This window comes from Esox lucius, chromosome 1 (genome assembly GCF_011004845.1).
Source record: "Esox lucius isolate fEsoLuc1 chromosome 1, fEsoLuc1.pri, whole genome shotgun sequence".
Taxonomy (NCBI): domain Eukaryota; kingdom Metazoa; phylum Chordata; class Actinopteri; order Esociformes; family Esocidae; genus Esox; species Esox lucius.
Genome location: NC_047569.1, coordinates 15,925,188 through 15,946,469, shown reverse-complemented (window position 1 = coordinate 15,946,469; position 21,282 = coordinate 15,925,188). Strand labels below are relative to the sequence as shown.

Sequence of the window (21,282 nt, the reverse complement as noted above, 5' to 3'; positions counted from 1 at the left end):
TAAAAGGGCTAAGACAGAGAGAATGGTGACGCTTAGGTTTGGCCAGTAAACACTCACTTTGAACTGTGTTAAGTCCCAGTAGAGGCACAAGGCTCGGCGGCGTGCCAACGTGGCGCTCTGTCCTCTGTTCACCCTGTCTAAAAGAGGGAGAGAAAGCAAGCTGGGACTCAGAACTGAGACGCAGAGACAAAAGGTGTGGGAAAAGAATACAGTGGATAGATAAAGCGATCCCATTTCTTGTGAGGGAGGCCTGTCATCCCAGGTTTCAACCAGGGGATGTTCACTGTTGAAATAACCGTAAACAAACACAGACCCGCACTCACCCTCCCTCTCTTTCGCTCTCTCTCTGACAAAAAAATAGACCCACACCCTCCCTGTCTTCCTCACACAGACAGACACAGAGCAATGGGGGCGGGGACATGAGTCATGCCGAGTCAGTTTTTTTTTTAAAGAGTGGAAATTATATTTCTGTCAGGTCTTAGAAGCCTGAGCAGAAACTAAAACTCTATAAAGGGACGAAATGCACACTAGGCAGCACCACTCACATATAGAGGTGGAGGAGAAAAGGTGTATTACCCACTGACAACGCCTCAGAAGGATGGGGCGGCCTCAAACCTGAAGTCATGTTACATGTTAAGTGTGAATTATTGCAAACGATCCCAGAAAAATCCTGGAAAATAAATGTGCAATCGTGGACAGATCTAAACAGGTAATGGTTGTCATTTGCGAGTGTTCCAAATGTAATGGTCATCAACACGATTCAAAAAATAAAATTAATTGCATAATGGTTTCATAGACATATGAGATCTGTCTACTTGGACAGTAACGGCCTGATCCATCGGTTACACATAATGAAAGCTAACAGGTGCCGTCTGGTGGAAAACAAACTCCAGACGCAAACGCAGCCCACGAAATAGGTTGTAACATATTTCAGCAGCATAAAAAACATAAATAAAATATAGGTGAAACACTGCTTCAGCCAATGTGATGGTAGACATTATAGACACTAACATACTAGCCGACAATCTTTTGAACATCTGTTGCTGTGAGTTAGAGCTGTTGATTTAGTTTTGGAGCAGACCTACCCAGGTCAATAGGTCAACAGCAATAATAAACTAATAGGCAAAATGTTGTTGTTTAGAAACAGAACTAGCCATTTGTCTAGCCATTTTTGTTCTGAAAGCAGCACCAAAGAGCCAAATAGGGACCATGAGTTATGCATGATGCCCTCACATAATTGCTCTTGCACACCAGCAGGAAAACATGCAAATGTTTAGGCTAGTCCCACAACCTCATTGGACAATGCTGTTCCAATGAGATCCTGCCACTGCCAATGAGACACTTAACATTGCAACCTCATTGGAAATAATTCCATCTGCTAATCAACATTGTCCATTAACATTCCGTTCTGTCTAACAGTCTAGTAGACACATTGTGGTGTACAACAAACATGGTGTGCAACAGGGCACTTAGGACAGGGGGTAAACCCTCCGAGTCCAGACCTTGTAGGGTTTCTGGTTCTTGGTTCAACTGGACAATTAATTGCATGCACCTGCTATGCCAAGTATTGGGGCACTGCCAGACTGGCCTGTGACGTGCAATGTTTTCTCAATGGAGTGTAGTAGGCGGAGGGTGGAGATGACGCACCACTAGCAAGAAATCCTAACATGTCAACACATTACCCAGTCACCACACTTGACCACAGACCCAAATGAATTTGTATATATCTCCCGGCTGGAGACCACAGTTCAATCCCAGTCTCCACCCTTCACCACCAGGTATCCTTTTCAACAGTCATCCTCAGTTTCATTGTCCAAAAAGTATTTTGTAAAAATATAAGTAAGAAGTGAATGTCCACTCTTAAAACATTATAATAACAAGGCCTCATCGTAAGTGTACATAGCAGTGATAACAGCACCACTACTGTATATCTATTGAATCTACACAATATTTTAGACTTGACTGAGGTGTAAGTACAGTGCCATTTGACTACGATGAAGCCTAATATTACTAGCAAAGGCAAAAAATTAAGCAAAAAGGTAACAAAGCTATCAGGCTATGCCTTGCCTCAGTAAGCACAGTACCTCTTGTCAAGAATGAGGCAGTTTAAAATGTTCACAAAAAGCCTCCCTCAAGATCTACAAAAATCATATTTTGTCAAAATAGAGGATGGGGGGGGCTAAACTGTCTTAGCTGTCAAAAGCCACCAAAATAAACCATCTGACAGCTGTTCTACCAAAAACAATGGCCCCCAGGCCCTTCCTAGGTCAATCAATGATCATGCTGTTAACACAGAATCCTGTAGGAAACACTGGTATGAAGCCACTAGCTTCAGAGCAAATGCTTACCACAAGAAATGAACAAGCGTCCATCTCATGCACTACTCTTAACGATGCCAGGAAAACCGAAATGTAAAAATCATGAGCCATTTTCTGCCAGTAGAGGACTGCAGATTTCTTATTAGGTATGAGCATGACTTTTTGACACAAAAAGTAGAAAACTATGTGAAAACACATCAGGGAGTTCAGTCCTCTCAGCATAAATATTGAACACAAACATCATGTGGACATCAGGAGCCAACTGACTCAGGGGGTATTCTTAAACCCCTGAGTGTGTTGCACCCTAACATTAAGTTACCTCATTCAATCCATTCCCTTCAGCCAGATCCCACACAGATAATATTTTACTGTAAATGTGGCAAAGAACAATTTCAAATATGTTGCAGAATTAAATAGTGATCAATTGAAATGATCAACAAAGTTATGAAGGCTGCTTTCATTCTCCAAACCAGGGCTTTCCAATAATTTCCACCCAAGACCAGACAGGTTGTGCAAATCAGTTCCCCTCTGCAATTCATTGCTGATCATCATCAGCACAATTCCACTACTACTATCATTGCAATGTTCAATTACTCTAGCAAAAGCAAGTGAAAGGCGTTTGGTAGAGGACTAATAACAGGGTAAATCTGGGATCATGCCTCTCCTGCCTCCTCAAAGCTCACGAGCTGGCAATGAAGCGGCATCCATTTTGAGCCGAGCTACTCAGCCAAGTTGACTAGTTGGTAATCACTGCATATCAGCTACTCTAGTCTAATACAGATGTTACTACAACAGCATGGCACCATGTCAGAGATCTCGGTCGACATAAAATAAATAAATCCACATAAAAAAAGAAAATCCAGACATTTGAATTAATGATGCAAAGGTTCTCTGTCCTATGCTGCATTAGCCTCTTAGCATTAGAAACCCCACACCGGTAATTTATAAATTTACTTTACACCATAACTAACTACAAAAACATGCAGTGCATAAGAAAAAGGAGAGACGACTTCCAAGCAAAACAGAGTAATATGGCAAGCTACAGGCATACAGACTACTGACAGTATATAACTTTCAAACCCTCAGTTCTGCCAAGCTCCGGTAACGTAAGACGAAAAAGGCGTGTAGGATGGCAACGCTGTGCGGCGCCATGTTGCTTAAACAGCCTTTTCCCCAGACCCACTAAGGAGTTACCACGTGGTTGGTTTACCGGCTTTAGCGCGCGCAGCAAGTGGCACAGAGCACACGTAGCGACCGGCTTTTTGTTATCTCGACTCGCTTATCTGTTTTGATGTAATGTTTTGTTTTCAGTTATATTTTAACTAACCACCCTACATTATAATCAGCGACCTGACCACGTTCAAACTGCATATTGAAAGTGGGATGGCAAGCATGGGGTTTCATAAACACATAAAACATGGAGAATTGATAAAGGAAACTAGTATGAGCTTTTGTGGCAAACGCCCGGAGTCAGATCAGAATCAGGGTCCTGAGAACATGAGCATCATGCGTAGTATCTAATAATACACGAACGGACAAACATGTGAGTGATTATTGCCACACTTATGTATCATCAACATATTGTTCTAAGTTTAAATTTACATCATAGGTTAAGATAATAACATACGCCACAGTAAAACGTGGGCCGTATTAGGTTAAGGCTGACCCAACCATCAGTTAACCCTCCCCACTCCCGTAAGTAGATTCATTTATCCGTAGCTTCACCAGCTAGTTAACTCGTAATTACCCCAGCAGTCGTCTATGTCACCCAATATACTAACCTGGTATAGATCTTGTGCCGGGTGTGTCCAAACTTTTGACTGGTACTGTATATATATATCATATAGAGAAATAGGGTTCCGTTAAAATATTTAACAACAGATGACCAAATCTTCCAAAATGTCAGTTTTGTTTAGTGACCACTTCGTTAACCCCGACGTCGTCAACGGGAACTTCGAATCAAGTCTTGCTAGTAAACCGCCTCACGTTAATCTACCTATTCAGCCAGTACTGTAACGTTGCCAGGTTTTCAGACAATATATAAGCATGACCGCAGCATTTGCATCACATACGTGGCTACAACACAGATTGTCACAATACATGTGTTCCATCAACATGAATGACACAGTTGACAGCCGGATTCACACACAACGAGAAATAAAAATGATAATTTAGCAGAACAGAATGTGAAGTAGTAGTTTGCTATTTAAATAGATACTAACACGAACCATATTGGGAGCAGGCTAAGCTAACAACAACAAAACAGCTAACGTTACCTCAGATCAATATGGCAAGACAGTCAGCAATAGCCGAATAGCAATTACTGTACTGTAATTTAGTAAAAGATGAATGGCTTACCAAACTGTTGTTATGCGGGGTCTTAACTAGCCAATTACTTAGCTGACGAAAGAATGCAAACTTATATTTATTTCTAGAGAAATTTCCAGTTCTGCCTTCGTCACTTCTTTCATAACCTGCCTTACGTTTATCGCCTCCTAGGGAAGGGGGTGTCCTATCCCTTTTTGGGGTGGGTTTTAGTCGGACGAGATGTGCTGGTTAGCTCGAAGAATAATCAAGCAGTACTGACTGCACCGCGCTGGGAAATCTAGACACTATTCGAGGCTCCAGATTGATCAGTAAGTGTGACGTCCATCTGTCGAACTCGGATTGTCACTTCGTTTCTCATAATGTTCTAAATTAGAAGAGAATATATGAAAATCATAGCAATGAGTTTACCTTTCTGTTCAGTCCGCAGTCGGACGGAATTGTCCCGGAAGCCGGTAGACAAATTCCGGCTTAATCACAGTCATGTGACAGGGTCAACTCGCCGGCATGATTGTAGCTCCACGTTTTAAACGTAATTGTTTTAGTTTTAATTGCGTACTGCTAAACTATGAAACGGAATGTATATTTATTACTGCGCTCACGTTATAGTAAACATTTGTTTCACACAGTGAAACAACTCTTAACTAGACCGTTACAGCAAATTCTGCTTGATTGTGCTTCCATGGGTGTGGCCAGACGGGCCTGATGTAGTCTGAAAATACATGACTGAAAGATGGGTCAAATAAAGTGCATCTGCGTTTAAAATGCATTTAACTTCCGTGCTTATATGTTTCCAATTTTCAATAGACGTGTCCATTTTCTGCAACATCAAACAGTTAACAAATATTCAAAACCTATGGAGCAGTGGAGGATCAAAAACAATGCAGGCGACTGATGACCCATCTATATATAATTGTGCGTCATAAAAGCACCCCTCATTCATGCATGCCAGTAAATTAATTTAGCTGACCCAATACGGTGTTGAGCCTATGAAACACGGCCATTGTCATTTGCCTATCTACCCATTATCTGTTCCACGGTATGACATTATAGCAAACGATACAGCGGTCTAGGATTTCGGTTGAAGTGGTCAGGCAACAATTTCAGCGATGTAGACCTCCACTCCGCCATCCAGATACACTTGCTGTTATGAAACGCCATGACATATTTTAGAAACATGGGACCTCCAATATCAGAAAGAACCAACAATTCCAGCAAGTGGATCTGAAACTTTTATTTTGTTTGAACCTTTTACAGAACAGTAACAAAACCAACAAAACAAAAAAAACTAGATAATGACAAATGTTTCCATGCTAATTGCAAAATGAGCCTGAAATATTGGGAAATCAGACACAGTATTTGTAGACTGTGCTCATTCATCTTTTGGAGGCAGAATGAAAAACAGGGAGATGGCAACACTTCTCTTAACTGTGGACCCTACATCAGTCATGTCAGGAGCCTAAAAAAGCTGGTTTAATACATGAATTCAAGTTAACCATTCTAAACAGCAGGTCCCAGTTTACTCACCCTTTCCAAGTCAGTTTAAACACCCAGAACACAGCCATTTATTTTTAACAACTGTTGATAAGAGTGAAAGAAAGAAGAGTAGGCTTTCCTGGCTCTTTTATACATGGAATAAAGTAGTAAAATATGAGGTCTAAAAGAGCCAGGGAGGGCTAATCCTTGGGGGTGGGGTATCAGGTTAGGAAATAACTGGGCAATCTAGGCATCATAGTTGGGGTTCTTGCGGAGGATGACAAAGCCCTCCAGGATGGGGGTTACGGGCAGGTATTCCTCTGTAGCCAGCTCTGCCCTCTCTCCGTGGGCCAAGAGCACTGGCGTGGTGTGAGTCTGGAATCCTGTGATGGCTTTGGGCTTACCGGCCTGGCCAACCACATCCACCGCCTGTAGACCAATTACATGTTTATTATAATGAATACCACTACTACATTAACCATGGTCAAGTCCATTCCACTATCATTTAATGGCATTACATCTTGATCTGCAGGGAAATGCATGTTACACATTTCAAGGTAGCTGATTATTTACTTTTATTGTATTGAAGCATACAGTTTAGCAATCTACTACAACTAAAATGTTGGCTAGAAAAATAATAGGCTAAACCTGAAGATACTGATCATTGTCATGTCACATAACTCATTTGGGGAGGGCTACTGGCAGGACTAAATCACACAGGACCAGAGTACAGGCATCTCAAATTGTATATAGCTTGCTCCATTTCCAAAACCTAAATATGAATGCAAAATTACAAAAAAAAAATTTCCATCACTGTATTTATTCATCCTATTTGGTATTCAAATCACTGTATATGTTCCTTGTGTTATTTTCAACCATTATATTTTGTAGTTCTTTCAGGGCAAAAATGAGACGTGCTGATCTAGAGGTTACTTACGAGTTGGAGGGTTCAACCATGAGTCATTATGTCACATGATCATCACATCACCATGCCTCACACCATCTAGACTACATACCCACCTAGTACTAATATTTTTAATATAAAGCTAAATCTTCCAGGCTCTTATTAAGAGGGTAGTATGGGCAGCAGTCCTTACCTGTCCCACCCTGACAGACACGGGCAGCGGCCTCAGCTCCTCGTCAAAGGTGACCAGCATGCGGGGCTGCATGGCAGCCACCAGCCCGTAGAGAACGTAGTGAGACTTCCCCAAGATGACTGTAACACACACGAAACAAGGCCAGGTCAAAACTAACAGACCCCACCCCGGCAAACACATGATTCCATCCATGCATGCATCGAAATGCACATCAACCTCTGCAAGCGACTTAACGGAAAAGGGAGTTCTCCCAAACGGAAAGCTGAGGAAACACAGTGATCCCAGGTGTGGTGAAAAAGGTAGAGTAATGACGAGGAGGAGAGGGACTCACTGTTCTTGACGTCAAGGAAAGAGACAAGGACAGTTAGTAGTCCAGCCACGGCCACCTGACTCATCAGCTGCCTGTCACTGTGGTACGGACACAGCGTCAACGTCCCTTTGCCCAAGTGAGTCAGTCCCTGTAGAGATTGTAAGAGTAAGGATCAGGGGATGGACACAGACACACACACACACACACAGACACACACACAGCTCCAGATCACCAACACACCTGTGCCAGTCGGACCATGAAGAGGTTGTTGGGGTCTTTGGCGTGGTACTGTGCTAACTGCCTCAACATGGCAGCCAGACGGGCATTGTTTGTTCCTGTGGACAGGGAGAGCCACGAGTGAGTTAGGTCAACCAAGCGCAGCTTGTGATGCACTGAGTGAGGGTCTCATTCTTAGAGGTCAGTGGTGTGTAACCCATCTGGTGTATTCAGACATTCTGTTGTTTCTTCTGCATCATCATTTCAGGACTTTGATAATCTATTTATTAATGCATTTTAAAGTTTCATTTGTAAATATGGACAGGAGAAATAATGAGAGTAGATCTCCGGGGTGAAAACCTGGGGGGGCATTTCTTTCCTTTTCCAACAAGCTTCTGACAAATTTTTTATTAATCTGTGTTTTGGAACTGCTTTTATTATAACAGTAATACTATGCAAAGCAACACTTTCTGTAAATGAACATGGTTGCTTTTGCAGTGGTCAGCCTGCAAGACATCTCTGATCAAACTTGCTCTCAAAAACTCTGTAGTTGCAGGTGATTTTGGTAAAAGGATCCACAACATTTTTACAAGCAATTCCAATTAGCCTCTTAACTGAAAAAGTGTATCAGCTGCTACTTTAACTACAGAGTGTTAACAACAGACATTTGTCAGGACAGCTCCAGCCAGGGACCGGCTACCTAAAATGGGGACAACTTTCTAGTCACCATAAAGAAATAACATTGCTCAAGTCAATAATTCCTGTGGCTGGTAAAAATAAATTACAGGTAGCCTAGTATGAAGAGACCTACAGACAATAATGATGCACCAAACAAGAGAACACTGATGTAAAAGTGATCTCTGACAACAGCAAAATTCTTCGATTGAACATTTATCAGGGTACGGGTTATATTAAGGATACTTGATCATTCTAAAAGTTGAGTGAAGGCAATACATTTATTTCCATAGCAACCAGGGTTAAAAACACACCAGAGGCCCTACTGTGTCTGCAGCTATAGGTTGGGCCAGTTCCAGACCAACACTCTTATAGATGCACAGACATCACAAAGGTAACAATATTCCACTATATGAGGCTTATTTCAAAGACATTGGTCTATTCTGACCTCTAATAAGAAAAATTAAATAATATCCTAGAACGCTTTCTTTAAGACTCAAGTTGAATCAAACATTTTCAAAAAGAAGCCAAACAAATGAAATCTTTGGTGGAAATATTCTAAGCACTACAGACATAATTGTGTATTTGTTTCCAGAGAAAATTGATAATATCTAAGCGTGACCTGAAATATGTTATGAAATTATGAAGTTCCGAAATGCCATAAAATTCAATTATGCTGGTAGTCACTCAAACTAAATCCCGTGGGTCTAGTGAAAAATGTCTCACTTGTTGAATCGGCATCAATTCCAACATTATGAATTGAGCACAACCCAGTTGAAAACAATAATGAAGCCACTGACTGCTAAAGACAGTGTTCCAGAGATAAGGCCCACAATAGAGGCCATTGGGAATAAATGCCAGGGCCCACTCACCACTGCCCACCATGCCCATGGCAAAAATGGAGTTGTGGGAGACCTCGGGGTCAGCATCATGGGAGAACTTGCTAAGTGTGTCCAGGATGTTGAGGCGAGGGTTCGACACAGAGATCAGGGCCAAGGCTAAAGGCACTGCACGCCTCAGAGTTGGCTCTCCATACCGCAACTAGGAAGGAAAACCGCATCAGAGGACAAAAAGAAAAAACGTTAAAGAGAATAAAACAAGATAAACTGTCTCCAAGTCAACTCTTAAAATGTACAGGCGTTGAAACTAACTCATAATAAAGGAGCCAGAAAAGGTTTTACTGACCAAGTGCCCAAAAGTCCTCAGTGCCATCTCTGAGCCAATCTCTTCTCCCATTGCAATGAGAGCAATACCCAAGACGGCCACACCCTAGGAAGCAGAGAGGGCTTGGTTTACGCTCAAATCCTCCTTGTTCAACTTCTTCATTACATGCCATTAATAGAAGCCCTTTACCTGATGGGAGCCCATGTCGGCTGCACTCTCTTTCTTGTCTTTGTCCTTCTTGTCCTTCTTGTCTTTGTCCTCCTCTTTCTCCTTGGCTTCATAGTGCTCACTACATATGTGGAGCAGCTGCTGCACCTTCAGAACGTTGCCAGAGCCTGGGACGGAGAACCAGAGACAGTGAAGCCCTCAGTGGCAAAATAAATGTTCATCTAAATCAATACTTGATATATAATTAAAAACAACACAAGCGGAGACAAAAAAGAAAAAGTGGGATCCGGAGGTTGGCGACAGTCCTCTAATGATCCTGACCTGCATAGGCACAGACGTCCACCAGGGTGTTGGCGAAGCTGTGGAAGGGCTCCGGGACCACCTGCAGGGCTGCCAGGGTAGTCTCGATGGCCTCTCCTTTCCCCAGGTGGTTAAGGCCCAGGCCCAGGGGCAGCCAGCGGGCGTATGTGTCTTTCAGCTCCTGCTCGCTCTTCTCCATGATGGTCTGGACGATGGTGGAGGTCACATCCCCATTACATGAGCCCACTGCGATCATGCCACACGCCAGCGCCGTCACACCCGCCACCTGGGAAAACACACGAGTCCCGGGGGAGGTGAGTTTCACGGCGGGAGAGAAGTACTCGGCTTGAGCGCAAACAGTGGGACGAGTACCTACCTCCATGCTGGACTTGGAGTCTCCCATGACGGGCAGCAGCAGAGAGAGAACATCCTCGCGATTCGATCCGGCGTACGCCAGGCCCAGCCTGGAGGTAAAAAGGAAACGTCAGGGCGACTAAGCCTAAACAAGTGGCGCCTTTAGAATGGACAAAAGGTTGTCAAACAGCAAGGCTTTGATCTGGAACCTTCTCCGCTTACCCAAAGATGGCACCTATCCGCATGATGTTGCTGTTGTGGAGGACGTAGTCAGAGAGGAGGGCCAGGGCCGGGTCACACTCGTTCCTCACCCCAGAGTTCACTATGCCACAGGCCAGAAGGGCTCCCGACTGCAGGGAGAGACAAACACCAAGGTTGACACAACACTGATGATTTATCTGCATGCTGTAACGGTGGGGGATGCACGTACACTCGGTTCTGAGTTTACAAGAGTTGTGTGTTAAAGCGATGACAGTGGACTTCACAGAGATCTTGTGGCTGGTGGTGAGTGTTGAGGAGAGTGTGCTGACCTTAATGTAGTCCTCTGATGAGTAGAGGTATTTGTCTATCTGTGTCAGACCACCGTCCACATCCCAGAGCAGGATCATACCCAGAGAGGCTGCAGCACTTAGCATACCTGGACACAAACACAGAACTAGCATCACCATGATGATCTGGGACCGAGTTCATATTACCGGAACTCTTTTAAAGGCACCGGTTGCAACTTCTCACATCATGACCTGCTCCACCAGATAAAACCCTGCCTAAAACAAACCTACCCTGGAAGGTAACTGTTGGACTGACAGTATGAATGGAAATTAATCAAACTTAGTTCATTAAGTAGCAATCCTATAGCCATGAGCCCTATTTGAGGATAGGGATGGAAGTCTGAGCAGGCTGTTTCACTCACCGTGGTCCTTGTTTTTATACAGCCATTTGTTGCCATCATCTGTGAGCAGCTTGTCCTGTCCAAATGCAGCGTTGACAAAGCCGTTGACAAACGATGAGGCCAGGTTCATACGAGCAGAGTCCACCTGGGAACCACTTCCTCCGAACCCTGAAAAACCGAGAGAACCGAGAGAAGATAAAGGGATGAGAAATAGGAAAGAGTCGTGACCCAACCAGACCAGCAGTGAAGCAGAACTCACGGTTGTTCTCTAGATGGGTTTTGTAGATGTCATCCGGTACTTTGGGTTCCATAATGTCCAACTGTAAAAGAAGACACAAACAGTGATTGACGGACTGGTCTGCCTGGGAGAAAGACTCATGCCTGGGAGAAAGACACCCTTCATTTCCCTGAACATGGTGCCAGTCAGTCACTATGCTCCAGCCTCATTACAGCTCAACACTCATGAATCACCAATCTCCTACCCTGTACTTTCAGTCTTTTCAAGTCTCCTGAATTTCCAACCTTGTTAACATGAAACAGTCCTGACATCTCCTGTAAACACCTTCTCTCAGTCTTACTCAGCACCCACTGTACCCCTAACTCCCCAAACTCACCTCTCGGGCCAGAGCCAGGAAGTTGCTGTTGAGCTGGACGTTTGACATGATCTCCGTCAGGTCTTCGTAATCCTCCACATCCTCGTTGAGCTCTAGGAACATTCCGTGTCTGCCCAGCATGAAGGCCATCTCCTTCTGGATTACTCTACAAGAAACTCTCTGAATGGTCAACTCTTCATCCACGTCAGTTAACATAAAGAACCCTCCTGAACGGTCAACTCTTCATCCACATCACTTAACATAAAGAACCCTCCTGAACGGTCAGCTCTTCATCCACATCACTTAACATAAAGAACCCTCCTGAACGGTCAGCTCTTCATCCACATCACTTAACATAAAGAACCCTCCTGAACGGTCAACTCTTCATCCACATCACTTAACATAAAGAACCCTCCTGAATGGTCAGCTCTTCATCCACATCACTTAACAAAGAACCCTCCTGAACGGTCAACTCTTCATCCACATCACTTAACATAAAGAACCCTCCTGAACGGTCAGCTCTTCATAAAGAACCCTCCTGAACGCATTCTCCAATTATTGTCAGTTACATCTGCATGACAAGAAAGAAATGGCAGTGTTCCAATAAGGTTACAGGTAGGAGTTGGTCAGGGTTGTTGTGGGTAGGGCCGCAAAAATGTATCCACAACATCCATAATGAAAAATCATTGCCAATGAATTTCATCACTGATTAGTTAGGACTGTGTGAGACGCAGCAAAAGAAAACAAATAATTAAGAAGGGGAAAAAAGGCTGAGGCTGCAACAGTGGAAAGACATGTACAGCTAAACTCTTCACTTTACGTTGAATTTGCAAAGATGAACGTGTGAGGCATGCAAGCGAGACAGTGCTCACCTAAGAGAACAAAGAGCCATGACCACAGAGGTTGAAGAGGGCTCATCAAGACAATCAAAAATTTTATGCCACTGTCTGCTTTTAAGAGAATTGTCCTGAGATGTGTTTTAAAGTGAGACATTGATCATCTTGAATGCTTGGTAGTGCTGCATTAAACAACCCCACCACCAAACCAGTGGTCTGCAATAGGTTTATAGTCAAGCCGCGCTTAATAGTTTAAAGCAGGGATTCTCAACAGGGGTGTTCAAAGGACGACGGGGGGTAATGGAAGCCATATTAAGAGGGGCGTTGAGGTGCCCTTGGGGGTGTTTGTTTTAAGACAAGTTTACACCGAAGATTCATAAAAATATGAGTTGAAAGTTTCAACTACTTGCAAAAAACTGGTCTGCAACATTAAAAGGTTACTCCACTGCGACAGGAAAAGACGGTGTATTGTAACTCTTCTCTTCAGTGTTTCTGTCAGCTTCTTGTGGCACAGCTCCATGCTGCCTTCACGGGAATGGGACGTCACAGTATCATCTATAAAATTTCAGCCACAAGGCGTTAACTGTTAAAACTCTGGAAAATGGATGCTCTCTTTCTTGGTATTACCCGTGGAAGAATTTCTCTCTCTTAAAAGCGTTCATTTCTCTAAGGGATACACCGTGAACGCCTGGTTATCGCAGTGGCTACACATTTACAAGAGGGATATTCTGCTGTCGGACATCCCCTGAAAATAACTCAGCGTCCAGCATTCAGACACACATTAAAACACTATTTCATACAAGTGGCTTTGTTGACATGACTGCAATACAACCAGGCCCAGGGCTCTCACTAACTTTCAAAGGTTTCTAACTTATTTCCTTTGAAAGTAAATGTTTCTGCTTTCACCCCTTGATAAGTGCCAGCTAATTTTCTGTTGGAAAAATTCATGAGAATATTTATTGTTTGGCATTTCTGATTGGCTGTTTAAGATTTGAATGTTAAATTGCTAGCTGTTTCTGATTGGCTGCTGTTTGTTTCCCTGAGAAACTAATACATCTGTTGTTTGCCATTCAATTCTGTGCTTTTTTTGATGATAACAATAGTTACAACAATAATAATCATTAAAATTCAGGGCAATTAGCCTACATCTTATTTGATAGGGGGTGGTAAAGGACCTGGATAATGGATGGGGGGGCCGCTGGCTCTTAGAAGGTTGAGAACCACTGGCACTTTAAAGCATTACTCTTACTAATGGATGTGATGAGATTCTGTTTGCAAATTCTATATTTCTCTGCAATAAGAAATGTAATTGTAATAGTAATGTTGACCATACTTCAATTAAAGCTGTCTGCCATAAGATTCTGTGATTTTTTACCATGTCCTATTTCTTCTTGTGAGTCTCTATTTTACAGGTTCATTAGGCACACCATGGAATTATAGCTATCATCTAAAACGATCAATATAACAGCTATTTCAAGTGATTTTAAATAGATGTTTGTATTAAACATAAATGCATTTATTGCTGAAATGTATGTATTTTATGAATCTAATTAAGGTACTTTTTGAGAGGTGTATCGATTATCAAAACTATTGTTAGTTGCAGCCCTAGTGTCGTGTCCAGAGCCAGATTGATTGTGTGTTGCCTGTCCAGTGAAAGTCAGTTGAGTCTTACATGTCTTTGCAGGAGGTGAAAATGTTCTCCACCAGCTCCACGTCGTTAAGCATCAGGGCCAGCCTCAGGGCCTCTGGGTAACGATTAAATTTCCTGAAGATGTTCAGGGAGCACTTCAAAAGAGCAGAGTTTTCTGGCTCAGGAACATAGCTCACACAGCTGGCAGGGAGAAAGACGTAGAGATGAGGACAGAGCAATCATAAAATGGAGGCACTAACAGTTGTTCTGGATAAAGACAGAATATGAGTCCCATGTGAGTGAGGCTGTAGTCCACTCACCTGGTGAGGTACAGGCAGACCTTGGCATATGCATTGTCATCTATGTAGAGCTCTAGCATGTCCAGCCTCTCGATCTCCATGAGCAGGTCACAGGCCTCGTGCTCAGCATTGTGGGCCATGTTGTAGGGCACAATCTCCTTCACCAGCTTCAGCAACGTCTCCTGCTGCATCTTATCGTTCTCCTCCACCTCTTGCCACTCCTTCGCGACCTCCCCTGCCAGGTGCCTGGACACACACCGCAGCTTGATTCAGACAACACCAACTGACTAGTCCTGCCAGGCAGGCCGTGACTTAGGCCAACGATTTTTCCCCACGTTTCTTATTAGCCGTTTTGAATGGTGTCCCAAATCCTACCTGACATATTCATGTCCCCAGGACGCAAGCTCCTCTTGGGAGCCAAGCAGACGGTACTTAAGACACTCCCGCTCCCCACTCATTGTCATAGCCAGGACTGACACCACATCCGCACAGAACCTCTGGGGGAGAAATAAACAGCAGTTAGCCATAATGGAACAGGTACGATGGGCCTAGCACTGTTTCACAGTAAACTGAAACATCAACATGAAACATGTGCACTTTGTGTTACTAAAATGTTATGATACAACAAGTATTGTTACGTTTGGTACTTCTGTCAAATGTGTCTTTCCAGGACAGGTTGTTTGCACATCCAGTGGTAAGTCAGCTGACTCTGTGCTAGTTGCTGCTGAAAGCATGGATTCAATATCCAACATCACAATATCTCCAGGGCATGACTGTCTCAATATAAGAATACCTTAAAAATGTGCAACACATTTGAAGACTCCACTGAACTGCAATGATTTTGTGAACCAAAAACTCACATTATTAGTTATTACACCGCTATAAATAGTTTTCACGTGACGTCTCTCCTTCCACTGCCCCCCATTGACAACTCCACAACTTTTATTAGTATTCCTAAAAATGACGGATAGTTGCAGTTTCATTAGAATGACATGGCCTGTTTTCGTCTGCACCATTCAACCAACTCCAATGGCCTAGCTAACGTTAGTGAGGCTAGCTAAACCTCTCGTTAAACATATAGGGTTAGCAAAGTTAATAACAAAGTTAATACAGGAGAAAACCGCACCAACCAAATCTTCTCCACTGCAACCCAGGCTGTCAATGGTGGGTAATTTAAACAGTAGGAATGGTTTACCTGGTAAATTAGCACTAAACTTTGCTTTGACAATGAAGAATTTCTTCTCCATCACCTCCCAAACAATTGCATTATTGACCCACCATGATCAAATGTACAGATAGCTGTCTGTACTTTTGTAAGCTTTCATTTTGGGAGCAGTATAAGGGGATGGATTCTCCACAAGGTATAACTATGCACACATCCCCAAAGTTCAGCTCCGGCAGGGATTTTGCAGTTTTTACAATGTAAATACCACCGCGGGTGCAGTATATGGGTCAACAAGTGCCTAAGACTTGCAGTGTGTTTGCATACCTTTGTTTTTCATGTTTTGTGAGGTGATCTAAACCGGCTTGTGCAGTACCTCCATAGGATTCCCAGTGTTAGTCGCCATGTTTCAACAATGTTTTGCCCACCAGGTTGTCAGAGCAACCACGTGACTTTAAACTATGAATTACAATAACGATGCTGTCAAATCAATCACACCTTTAATAGTAGTTTTTTTATGACAATGAAAACATGTTGTTCGTAACTTTTGCAAGAATGTAGTAATGATAGTTAAAACTACTTAGGATAAAGATGGTCTGTCACTGACTTTGTTTTCCTGTCCAAGAACCTAACACAGACCAAGTTACTGTCTAACAACATTGTTAAATGTAAAAAATAATATACACTTAAATTAAAAATCCCCAAAAAAACAACACTTTTCAGCTTTGTAATCGTTTCAGTGTTGAATATTTTGATACTAAAAGTGGTGTCTGTAGTTGAAGCCAAAATACTAACTGTGGCAAAACTACAGAACCATTATCAATAGTTTCATCCAGAATATTAATGTGCAATATACCAGAAACGTGTTCTTTTCTGCACCTCCAGGGATGTAAAAAGGAAACTCATCCATATATTTGCACATTGGTAAGTCCATCCATCCATCCATCATCTTCCGCTTATCCGGGGCCGGGTCGCGGGGGCAGCAGTCTAAGCAGGGATGCCCAGACTTCCCTCTCCCCAGACACTTCCTCTAGCTCTTCCGGTGGGACACCGAGGCGTTCCCAGGCCAGCCGGGAGACATAGGACACGCTGGAGGGACTAGGTCTTCCCCGGGGTCTCCTCCCGGTGGGACGGGACCGGAACACCTTCCCAGGAAGGCGTTCCGGAGGCATCCGAAACAGATGCCCAAGCCACCTCAGCTGACCCCTCTCGATAAGGAGGAGCAGCGGATCTACTCTGAGCTCCTCCCGGGTGACCGAGCTTCTCACCCTAAGGGATCGCCCAGCCACCCTGCGGAGAAAGCTCATTTCGGCCGCCTGTATCCGGGATCTTGTCCTTTTGGTCATGACCCAAAGCTCATGACCATAGGTGAGAGTAGGAACGTAGATTGACCGGTAAATCGAGAGCTTCGCCTTGCGGCTCAGCTCTTTCTTCACCACGACAGACCGATACATCGACTGCATTACTGCAGAAGCTGCACCGATCCGTCTGTCAATCTCCCGTTCCATCCTTCCCTCACTCGTGAACAAGACCCCTACATACTTAAACTCCTCCACATGAGGCAGGCACCTCTCCACCAACCTGAAGTGGGAAAAAGCCACCCTTTTCCGACTGAGGACCATGACCTCGGATTTGGAGGTACTGATCTTCATCCCCACCGCTTCACGCTCGGCTGCAAACCGTCCCAGTGCATGCTGAAGGTCCTGGTTAGAAGGGGCCAACACGACAACATCATCTGCAAAGAGCAGAGACGAAATTGTGTGGTCCCCAAACCTGACACCCTCCGGCCCCTGGCTGCACCTAGAAATTCTGTCCATAAAAATTACGAACAGAACCGGCGACAAAGGGCAGCCCTGCGGTTCAAAACCCCCTTAATGATGCGTAAGATTTTGAGTTCCGTGACGTCGCCCGGGTATGGCGCAGCCGGGGCCCCACCCTGGAGCCAGGCCCGGGGTTGGGGCTCGTATGCGAGCGCCTGGTGGCCGGGCCTTTCCCCATGGGGCCTGGCCGGGCTCAGCCCGAACGGGCGACGTGGGGCCGCCTTCCCGTGGGCTCACCACCCAGAGGAGGGACCATGAGGGGCCGGTGCGAAGAGGATCGGGCGGCAGTCGAAGGCAGGGGCCTAGACAACCCGATCTCTGGACACGGAAACTGGCTCTAGGGACGTGGAATGTCACCTCGCTGGCGGGGAAGGAGCCTGAGTTAGTGCGTAAGGTTGAGAGGTTCCGATTAGAGGTAGTCGGGATCACCTCTACGCACGGCTTGGGCTCTAGAACCACACTCCTAGAGAGGATGGACTCTTCACCACTCTGGAGTTGCCCATGGTGAGAGGCGGCGGGCTGGTGTGAGTTTGCTTATAGCTCCCCAGCTCTGCCGCCATGTGTTGGAGTTTACCCCGGTGAACGAGAGGGTCGTTTCCCTGCGCCTACCGGTCGGGGATAGGTCTCTCACTGTTGTTTGTGCCTACGGGCCAAACGGCAGTGCAGAGTACCCGACCTTCTTGGAGTCTCTGGGAGGGGTGCTGGAAAGTGCTCAGACTGGGGACTCTATCGTTCTACTGGGGGACTTCAACGCCCACATGGGCAACGACAGTGACACCTGGAGGGGCGTGATTGGAAGGAACGGCCCCCCTGATCTGAACCTGAGCGGTGTTCAGTTATTGGACTTCTGTGCTAGTCACAGTTTGTCCATAACGAACACCATGTTCATGCATAAGGCTGTCCATCAGTGCACGTGGCACCAGGACACCCTAGGCCGCAGGTCGATGATCGACTTTGTTGTCATCTCATCTGACCTGCGGCCGTATGTCTTGGACACTCGGGTGAAGAGAGGGGCGGAGCTGTCAACTGATCACCACCTGGTGATGAGTTGGATCCGATGGCGGGGGAGGAAGCTGGACAGACTTGGCAGGCCCAAGCGTACTGTAAGGGTCTGCTGGGAACGTCTGGCCGAGTCTCCTGTCAGAGAGATCTTTAACTCCCACCTCCGGCAGAGCTTCGACTGGATCCCGAGGGAGGCTGGAGATATTGAGTCCGAGTGGACAATGTTCTTCACCGACATTGTCGAAGCGGCCGCTCGGAGCTGTGGCCGTAAGGTCTCCGGTGCCTGTCGAGGCGGCAATCCCCGAACCCGGTGGTGGACACCGGAAGTAAGGGATGCCGTCAAGCTGAAGAAGGAGTCCTATCAGGCCTGGTTGGCTTGTGGGACTCCTGAGGAAGCTGACGGGTACCGACAAAAACTCGGGCCTGGGAGGAGTTCGGTGAGTCCATGGAGAAGGACTATCGGCTGGCCTCGAAGAGATTCTGGCAAACCATCCGGCGCCTCAGGAGAGGGAAACAGTGCCCTACCAACGCTGTTTACAGTAGAGGTGGGCAGCTGTTGACCTCAACTGAGGATGTCGTCGGGCGGTGGAAGGAGTACTTCGAGGATCTCCTCAATCCCGCCGTCACGTCTTCCATTGAGGAAGCAGAGGATGAGGGCTCAGAGGTGGACTCGTCCATCACCCAGACTGAAGTCACAGAGGTGGTCAAGAAACTCCTCGGTGGCAAGGCACCGGGGGTGGATGAGATCCACCCTGAGTACCTCAAGTCTCTGGATGTTGTGGGGCTGTATTGGTTGACACGCCTGTGCAACATCGCGTGGCGGTCGGGGACCGGGGTGGTGGTCCCTCTTTTTAAGAAGGGGGACCGGAGGGTGTGTTCCAACTATAGGGGGATCACACTTCTCAGCCTCCCCGGGAAAGTCTATGCCAGGGTTCTGGAGAGGAGAACAGTGTGGTTTTCATCCGGGCCGTGGAACACTGGACCAGCTCTATACCCTCTACGGGGTGTTGGAGGGTTCATGGGAGTTTGGCCAACCAATCCACATGTGTTTTGTGGATTTGGAGAAGGCATTCGACTGTGTCCCTCGCGGCATCTTGTGGAGAGTGCTTCGGGAATATGGGGTCCTGGGTCCTTTGCTAAGGGCTGTCAGCTCCCTGTACAACCGAAGCAGGAGCTTGGTCCGCATTGCCGGCAGTAAGTCAGACATTGGTAAGTCAATCTAGCCATTCTTCCACATTCGATTTACCCACTGTGGCTGTTAGCAAGAACACAGCCACCAGTGTTCCTACCTTGTTTTCGCCAGGTGCCATCCCCTCGTAGATCTCTTTCAGCCTGCCGTAGTGTGGCCGCAGGAACTTCAGGGGCTTGGGCACAGAGGTCATAGAGGTGGTGGAGGATCGGATCTGCCTGCGCAGTTCCTCTAGAGCAGGCCTGTACAAAGATGTGTCCGATTCCTGTGGTTGGGGGTTCGGAAAGAAAGGGGGTGGGAGGGCATGAGAATGTGACTTTATATTTATAGAAGAATGTTGCTTATAGCAAGAACAAGAATGTACAACCCCATTGTTCCAGAGGTGTTACTGTTATTGCAGTACACAGCAATGCTTGTGGTACTCACACCAAGTCTCTCCACCATCATCTCCAGTTCCTCTTGAAGTTGTTTGTCTTCATCAGACTTTAGAGAGAACAGAGGAAATTCCATTAAAGTTTGACATATCCAGCATGATGTTGGACAGTTAAATAACCAAAAGCTAAAAAGTTAGCCTACTAGATATATCTCAACAAGACAAAGACAAGTTATCGTAGCCAGCTATTGCATAAAATGTACATTTCACTACCTAGACTTTAGTAAACAATGTTAGCTAGCTATTATTAGCGAACTAAAATAGCTAGCTACATGTTAACTAACAACATAGCATTTGATGAAGTAGCTTATAATTACTAGACTTAACTTTGCTCTACGTCAATTATTTAGTGAAACCATTATGACTTTTAGATTGACTTATGTAGTTAACTGGTCGGTAATGTCAGGTAAACTAGTAACAATAGTTCGCACTGTCATTAGCAATTCTGAGCTAACCATTTAGGAAATTCACCTACCCATTCATAGCTACCAGCAGGTTAACAAGTTAGCTTACTTTAGCTATGCTAATATGTAATGTAGCTAGCAAGATAGCTCGTTAGCTAGGTGAACGTATTTTACAACTAGATAGTTAGCTCATTTCATTTACAATATAACACGACCCTCAATAAATGGCAAATAACACAGACAGCAAGCGGTATGTGAAACTGAATTATACTTCAATACATTACATAATCTACAGTTCGCTTTTATTTTGAATGACACCGCTTTCGGCCTGTTCACCATGTTGTCAACCAGGCAGTGACTCAGGCAAAAACCGCTGCTTTGCTTTCTTGTGTAGACCATTAAAAGAGCCCAACTCACCAATTCTTGTTCTTCCTTTTTATCCTTGTCCTTCCCTGTAGACTTTGATTCCTTTGCCTTCTCTTTGTCCTCTGTCTTTTCAGACTGCTTCTTCTCTTTGTTTTTTGCCTCTTCCATGGTTGCTGTTATTGCTATGCAATCCGGCTAGTCTAGCGATATAAACTGAATCAGGGAGAACGGTTGTAGGGCTTCCTCTCGTCAAAAG

General features: G+C 45.0%; 2 protein-coding genes across 15 annotated transcripts in view; both read right to left on the bottom strand.

Annotated features, from left to right (window-relative positions):
• LOC105016596 (eukaryotic translation initiation factor 4 gamma 1) overlaps positions 1-5,154 on the bottom strand; it is a 42,640-nt gene extending 37,486 nt beyond the window's left edge. For 9 of the 14 annotated variants that reach the window (XM_029124399.2, XM_010880574.5, XM_029124590.2 and 6 more), the window contains exons 1-2: positions 5,055-5,154; positions 58-137 (exon numbers count right to left, since the gene is read on the bottom strand). The gene's annotated coding sequence lies outside the window, so the exon portion shown is untranslated. Of the gene's footprint in view, positions 1-57; positions 138-3,380; positions 3,507-4,099; positions 4,121-4,676; positions 4,918-5,054 lie in introns of those variants that run through there. The other 5 variants (XM_029124473.2, XM_029124485.2, XM_029124435.2 and 2 more) reach the window with 5 other exon arrangements.
• A 1,012-nt stretch (positions 5,155-6,166) lies between these two features.
• Positions 6,167-21,194, bottom strand: psmd2 (proteasome 26S subunit, non-ATPase 2). The gene is made up of 20 exons (XM_010880706.4): positions 21,078-21,194; positions 20,250-20,306; positions 19,924-20,088; positions 15,026-15,147; positions 14,672-14,896; positions 14,394-14,552; positions 11,907-12,051; positions 11,552-11,612; positions 11,314-11,460; positions 10,934-11,040; positions 10,626-10,753; positions 10,426-10,513; positions 10,071-10,335; positions 9,771-9,916; positions 9,603-9,686; positions 9,290-9,458; positions 7,767-7,861; positions 7,548-7,674; positions 7,217-7,335; positions 6,167-6,548 (listed from the first exon to the last, which is right to left on the bottom strand). Exons 1-20 carry the CDS (start codon positions 21,192-21,194, stop codon positions 6,366-6,368), a joined length of 2,709 nt encoding a protein of 902 aa, XP_010879008.1. The 3' UTR covers positions 6,167-6,365.
• Positions 21,195-21,282: the final 88 nt, after the last annotated feature.

What these genes read in the sequence shown, in the direction of transcription:
- psmd2 (XM_010880706.4), bottom strand. Translation starts at nt 21,194, where the DNA reads ATGGAAGAGGCAAAAAACAAAGAGAAGAAGCAGTCTGAAAAGACAGAG. An exon ending in GTATAAAAACAAGGACCACG is followed by an intron (nt 11,041 to 11,313) that starts GTGAGTGAAACA and finishes GTTTGTGTCCAG; the next exon opens with GTATGCTAAGTGCTGCAGCC. An exon ending in TTTCCTTGACGTCAAGAACA is followed by an intron (nt 7,336 to 7,547) that starts GTGAGTCCCTCT and finishes TGTGTGTTACAG; the next exon opens with TCATCTTGGGGAAGTCTCAC.